Below are 7,249 nucleotides of genomic sequence, written 5' to 3' on the forward strand. Positions count from 1 at the left end.
AAATACTACACTCTTAAGATAATTTTCTTTCTTGCTTTTGGGCTATTGTCTTTTCAATCTTAAAAGTTAAAATTATTGCTTTCCTATATCTAATGATACTTTTAGGCATAGATTTTAAGATACAAAATAAAATGTAGTTTAGTATTTGATCATTACCACCTTCTGCAATGAGTCTGCCAGATCAGAGGCTTTCCTCACTAGGAAACCTAGCTTTAAATCAAATACTGGTTTTCTTCTTGTAATTCACACCTATCTATTGAATCAGTTACCCAACTTTCTTTTAGGATTTTAAACTTTCTCTTAAAAGTTCTTCTAAAAGCTTTAAAATCTGCAACACGACTATGATCTTCCCCAATGATTACATGAGACACTCCCTCAGCTAAACAAGAAACTACCTTTGCTCCATGAAACCGAAGCTCCAAGGCTTTAATAGCTAACCTTGTCCCCTCAGTTTTGGTACTCAGGTCATTAATAACAACATACAAGTCCAAATAAACAGTGTGGCGTCGAAACATACTGAGAGGAGAGCAATCCCAGGAATATCGATATTCTAAATCAGCAATCAAAGAAGCCATTTCTGCAGGGGTCTGCTCGTAAGAATTTTTAATTCCTGAGAATACTTCCTTCAGTTGGTTCAAGTCTGTATCAACGAAATAACTATCACCATAGCAATCATATTCACGGGCAAAATGTTCTTTGGTTGATGGGCACATATGAATCATAAAGCGAGGCTGCCACGGCACAAAGCTTTTGGTCTTAAAACATTCTAAAAGCCATGCAGGCTTGACAACATCATGTTTATCTGACAAAATTATGTTTTTCACTCTGATGTTCTTAGACCCTGCAATTACACAGTACGTGTCTGGGCCTGGATTTTGTACTATATAACCACCAAGTTCTGCAATTCTGTTCTCCAGGTCAGGCTTTGGCTGGCTATCTGTTCCACTCATAACACAAAACTCCACATCTTCAAATATATTAGAAATTTTGTTAACGTTAGTAAGGTTAGGTGCTTTTAAGTGCTCAATAATTCCAATAACTTTCTTCATCTTTGGAGCAGCTTTTCGCTTTTTTTCTTGTGGTCCATCATCACCACCTACATAAAGGTGTTTAGATGCGAGCTTACCAGATGCTTTCCCCCTAAGTTGTTCTAGCTCATCCAGGGTCATGCACTCATGCCATTCTTTGTCATCTCTTATCTTCTCAATTCGTGGAAAACGCAAGGTGCAGCCAGTTTTATACATATCACTGGGTACAATCTCTGCTGCCTTAATCTGAACAATGACAGAATTACAAGGTTCAATGTACACTTCTGGCTTCTCTGTTCCACATAAAATGCTACTTGGTGGAGCTTTTTTATGAAAAGGCTTCCAATACTTGGCCAATTTCAAACCCAGATCATACAGTTCTTTCATGGTGCAGCCAGAGCCAACACGAGAGAGAGTATGAAACACAGATGGCTTCTCACCAGGAGGGGGCTTCTCTGCTACTGCACACAAAAAATGAGACATGATCCCACCCCGTGATCCTTTACCCCAATATCCTCCAACAATTAAAATGTCCAATTCATCCATTAGTCCAGTGACATACTCTGGTTTAATTTTTAACCACCCTTCACCTCTTTTGTCTGGCTTGTAGATGGATAGAGGTTGTTTTATCATGATTCCCTCTTCTCTTTTATCTATTGCTTCATTCAGTGCATCAATTACTTCATTCTTAGTATGAGCTTGTGTTTTCTGCACTATTTCTATTCTACCTGGAATTGGTGTAAAAATACTACTAAGAATTTCATACCTCTTTCTCAGAGTCTCATGCCCTAGCTTTTTATTATTAACCATCAATACATCAAAAACACAATAACAAGTTTGCAGATCAGAATCTTCTACCATTCTTTTAATATCAAACTTAATTCCCTTTTGCATGAAAGTTTGTGTATTAGGATTATAGGCCATCATCTCACCATCAAGAATACAGATTTGTATATCTGTTTTGAATGCATTATGAATGAATGGGGTAAGAGAACCTTCAGTAGGATAAGCACCAAACTGATCAGTATAGTTATATCCATTTCGGGAGAAATATTTATATACATCTCCATCTTTGTGCATTTGCATACGTTCACCATCTAGCTTGGTTTCTATGTAGAAACTCTGATGTTTCATATCCTTCTCAATGTGCTCAATATCTGCAATAGCAGCTAGCATTGGTTTAAAGGCAGAAAATAAAGTGATAGAAATATCACTGAGTCCTACAGAAGGATCATGCAGTTGCCTACAGACTTTTTCCAGATCTGTAGTGACATTATGTAACTCAACAGCATCATTATGAAAAACAGAAAAGATAGTTTGCTGACTAACACCAAGCTTTAAATCCTTTATGATCATCCGTATAAGCCACTTTTGCTCAAGTGCTGAACTCTGAGTTATAAGTTGAAGAAGGCTCTTTTTTACCAGGTCTTTTCTTTTAGCAGAATTATTGCTGGCAACTGAGTCTAAAAGGTCGTTTACTTGCTGTATGGTTAAACTTCCTTTCTGTAAACATCTTGGCTTCAACACAAAATATGCAATCAATGCAAAGTCTCCAGCATCTCCATGAGTTCCAGTGGGTGTTCTGTAGTTTAAAAGTTTGAAGGCATCTTTTCCGTCTCTAGGTAAATTAAGCAACTCAATATAAAGCTTAGCAAGCATAGTTTCTTTAATTCCATAGGCCATTCTCTCTCTTTCTAGCTGAGGAAGAATTAGTCTCATTGCTGGATAAAAGAGTCTGTGACATCTTTTGGTTCTTATGAAGAGCATCATGAAATTTTCTCCAAGAATCTAAAAATTCCCTGAAGTGTCTGATTTTTTCTGCACGTCCTCTACTTTTCTGTATTCGTTCTAAAGTTGAACACAAATCTGCAAAAGGAACGTGAGATGCAACAGTTTGTGAAGTTGGTGAGGCAGCCATCAAAGCGGTGATGAATCTTCTCGTTTAACTAGTAAAGCAAAAAGAGAATAACTTCAAGTAAAAGATAAGATTCAACTAAATATTTAATGTAAAGACCTTACAATGATCACTGAGATCACAATAAATGTTTATTGTTTGCTAAATAGATCAATGCTCTAAATGATGTATCTTTTCAACCTCTGCATTTAATAACAACTATTTTGTTTCAACCCTAATTTGAAATTACTATGAAAAGTATCATCAGCTGTATAGCTATTTCCTGTATTTATAATACAGAAATCATTTCAATTTTCTCCTTACATTCCAATTATTCCATATGTTAATTATTTAGCACATAATACAAACAAATATTGCTAATAATGGTGACAAAAAAACTTATCAGGCTTAATTCACATCACTTCTGAGCTTCTGAGGGAAGGCCCTTCACGTATGTCTCTTCTTTCCCTGTCAGATTACCATATAGCACCAGAAATGAACTTCTTCAAACAGATGTTTATAACAAATCACTCATTTGCTGAATTGAAATTTGACTTCCTAGAAATCCTAATCATAGGCAGGGCCCTTAATCAAACAACAAAACAAAGGAAAACACAGGTAGCCTCTTCTTCCAGCCAAGCAAAGCCTATGTCTATGTTTCCTTTCACTTCTTCACTGCTAGCTATGCCAAATCACACCAGCATTCAATTCCAACTCAAAATGCCCTACCCATAAAATCCTCACTTTATCTATTTTACCATAGTTACTTACTGTCTTATAAGTATAAATTTATTAGTATGCTTATTTTTTTCATATTTCCAGGCCAGTTATTCCCTAAGTATTTAATGACTACATATGAAATGTGCTACATACACCATGCCAGGGGAAAATACCGCATGTTTCTGCTTTAAAAGAACATATATTCTGTAAAAAAAAAAAAAAAAAAGAAAGAAAGAAAGAAAGAAAGAAAAAGAAAATAAAGGTTGGGGGGAGTGCAATGGAAACTGAGTATAATAAAATGTCAAGTGCTCAGGTGCTTTAACAAAATAAAACAAACGTAAAATGTCCTGAGGGGAGAGCTTTTCCCTAAAGTATCTGCTAAAGTCAGAGAAGAAATAATGGGTACCTTGCTGAGTTAGGGCAAGAATATTTCCTAAAATTTCACAAGTGTAAATTTCTTTAGTTTTAAATATTCATACAAATTCTACTGGAAGATAAATACATTAATTTTAATATGGTTTAAACTATGTAATGTTAAAATACCTTTTCCAAAAATAGATTTCAAGTAAAATGTATGCTCCATGAATAGAAACTATGTTTTATCCTGTGGTTTCAGACACCTCCTGGCACACCATGTATCTCAGGCAGTGGAGTCAGAGTTTTACTGGGAGTGGGGAGATCTATTACATTGCAGAGAACATGTGACTCCCCATCTTCCAATTCTCCATCACAGCAAACAAATGAGCCACACACACATGCACAAGGCTACATTATCTAGTATCCAGTAAAATAAATCAAATGGCTAATTACAATACTACATTTACTATACTGTCAGTCTCTAGAGGCCAGAAATTGTGCTGTAATTTGTGCTACTAGTGGCAGACTATGTAGGAAGTTTGCTGAATGAATTACTGAACACCTAGAGTTAACTCCTGGATAAGCACACTAGGGAAAGCTATGGTCTGGTTACATACCACACACTCACACACACACGCAGACGCACAGTGGGTGAGATTCAGTTTGGTTAAAAATATTCAGGAGCTCTGACTGCCCTGGCAATGGTTCACAACAGCCATTTGAGAATAGAGAAAAAAGCTGCACTTCTCAGTCTAATTTCTGACAAAAGAAACCCAACTTCTACTGAGTAGGTTAGATCAAGGGATAAACCCATGAGAGACCACTTCTCTGAAACTTTTATCTTTGAATATACTGTTGTTTCCTCTCTCTGAATCTGGTTTGCATAACTGACTGTAACACCTGGTTATGTATGTTCACTGCCCTATCTCTCAAAATATGCCCCCTCAAGGGAGTACATCACAGTACACAATGCTAGATCTACAATTTCTATATAAACTATGTAAAATGAAGTAGGTTAATATTTCTTTAATGTTCAAATATTGGTATATAGTTTCTACACATGTATCTATAGATTCTATATGGTCTCAAAGTTAAAGTTTTGCTCAACAAATCGCAGGCAAGGACTTAAATTACTTTATAATGACAAAATGTAGGTAATGGTGTGGATACACATGTATCCTAAAATGGCTACACAGATAACAAGGATTCCAAAATTGCTATAAACTAGCATAAGTATTTTTGCTCATTACAATGGCATACAAAGTCAAAGATTAGGCCTTGCATTCATTTTTACATACTAATTTTATTTTTTGGATGCTGAGGATTTTAGCTGATTCATTCCTTTTGCAATAAGACAAATGAGGAGGTTCCTGGTTATGGCTCAGGTTTCGGACTCTAATAAATCTGAGTTCAAATGTGGATAGTAACATTTAACAGCTGTGTGATACTGGGCAATTACTTAATTTCTCTAAGCTTCTGTTTCCTAAAGTATAAAATGGGGTTAAAAATTATTTAGAAATTAGAATGAAGATACGATCAGATAACCTACAAAATGTGCTTTAAAAAGTAGTAAGTCTTGATAATTTTAATACTATAATGCTTGCTGATCCAAGCAACATTTAAAATACAAATATCGTAAAATACTAAGGAGATAAAAAGGTGGGAATAAGCTTCACTCTTTAACAATAAGCAAAGCTTCCAGGAGTATGAATGCAAGCAATTAGTACACAATAACGATTCATCATTCATTCAGTTGCTGACTAAATTGTCCTGAAGTGACACATGAAAACAAACCGGCAGGTTTTACTCAGAAGTAAGAGACTATGGAAGGTGATTAAGTGCTATGTTATTGCACTTAAAAAAGGCAGAGGAAAAAAAGGAGAAAGTGACTAATACAACTGAAGTATCCTTCACGCAACCCTTGACAAGCTGTGTTTCCCTAGGAAACAAAGGGTTTACAGTTGTCTATCTTCCACAGCACTTAGTGACAATTTGGGATAATCTCAGCAGAAAGAAATGAGCGGACAAAGAGGCTAGAAGGGCTTTGGGATCCCAAAAGTTAAAGAAAAACCAAGTGTAAGAAAAGAAATAAAGTAATTCCCTCCAAGCCCAAAGTCTCTCCCGCTCCAATGCCCCCTGTACCCTCTCGGAAAATGGAAAATCCCGAGGGAGTCTACATCATTTCTCTGCCCGTTTCCCCTACTCTCCCCAACACTTAACGGATTCCCAGTGAATACCTGGCCTCGGCAAGCTCCGTTACCTCCGTGAACCAGGGAATCCCAGCTGTAAAATGAGATCTGGATGGTTTCCTGCGGGGTTGCCATGAGAAAGCATCAGCATGTACGCAGGTAAAGCAGGCAACACAGTTCTAGGGAGTCAAAAATGGGAGAAATCGTCCCACGACCTGGGGTTTGGGTCTAGATAAGAGCACAGCATCAAGAGGCCAGGCTTCTAATGCGGCGCAGTCTACAGCGCTGTGAACTCGGCAACCCTCATCACCTGCCGCTGCACAAACGCCCTGCTTGCCGCCTCATACACCGACCCCCGCCTGACGCCCCACAGACCCCTGCAGTACCCTCTGGCCTGACTCCCCAGACCTTCCCCCTCCCCCTCCTTGCCGCCAACAGGAACCCGCCCCGAAACAACCCCCTACCTGGCCGCCCCACAGATCCCCCGGCCTGACGCACCACAGACCACAAACCCCCCTGGGGACACCCTTACAGAGTCCCAACCCTTTTGGGGATCGTCCCAACAGACCCACGCCGCCTGACGCCCCACAGACCCTCCCCCCCGGTCTGGCTGCCCCCAACCAAGGACTTCCGGGCCGCCTTTGCTGTGACTCACTTGACTCCCTCCACACCCCCAACCTGCCACATCTCATTCCCCACCCCATGCCAACTTCCCCCCCAACCCCCACCTGCCACCCCACACACTTCCCACCTAACGTCAACCCTGAGGCTCAGCCGCTAAGCCGGAAGCTGGCGCCGGAAGATGCCGGTTCCGCCAGCTGCTGGCCGCGCAGGCGCAGGGCAGACCCGAGGCCGTGCCGTCACTGGGCTCTAGCACGCCGGCGCAGCCAGGCTAGCGATGGGAGGTAGGAGGGCCCCTCCCCAAGGGGCAGGGGAGGCGGGACCTGGAGCATCCTGGTTAGGGTCTTGAGTACACACGGCTCCTATTGGCCTCAGGAGCAGATGCTCTTTGCAAGCAGCTGATCCGCACGCCAGTTGATTTTGTCTTGAGGGAGACCTAA

General features: G+C 39.8%; 1 protein-coding gene across 1 annotated transcript; it reads right to left on the reverse strand.

The window, feature by feature from the left end:
• Positions 1-6: 6 nt before the first annotated feature.
• LIG4 (DNA ligase 4) lies at positions 7-6,982 on the reverse strand. The gene is given in 4 exon segments (XM_017868188.1): positions 7-2,772; positions 2,774-2,974; positions 6,237-6,367; positions 6,940-6,982. Coding segments are annotated over 2 exon segments (2,733 nt in total). The 5' UTR covers positions 2,947-2,974; positions 6,237-6,367; positions 6,940-6,982; the 3' UTR covers positions 7-212.
• Between the last annotated feature and the right edge of the window lie 267 nt (positions 6,983-7,249).

The sequence above is a fragment of the Rhinopithecus bieti genome, unplaced genomic scaffold (genome assembly GCF_001698545.2).
Source record: "Rhinopithecus bieti isolate Rb0 unplaced genomic scaffold, ASM169854v2 scaffold_3734, whole genome shotgun sequence".
NCBI classification, from domain to species: domain Eukaryota; kingdom Metazoa; phylum Chordata; class Mammalia; order Primates; family Cercopithecidae; genus Rhinopithecus; species Rhinopithecus bieti.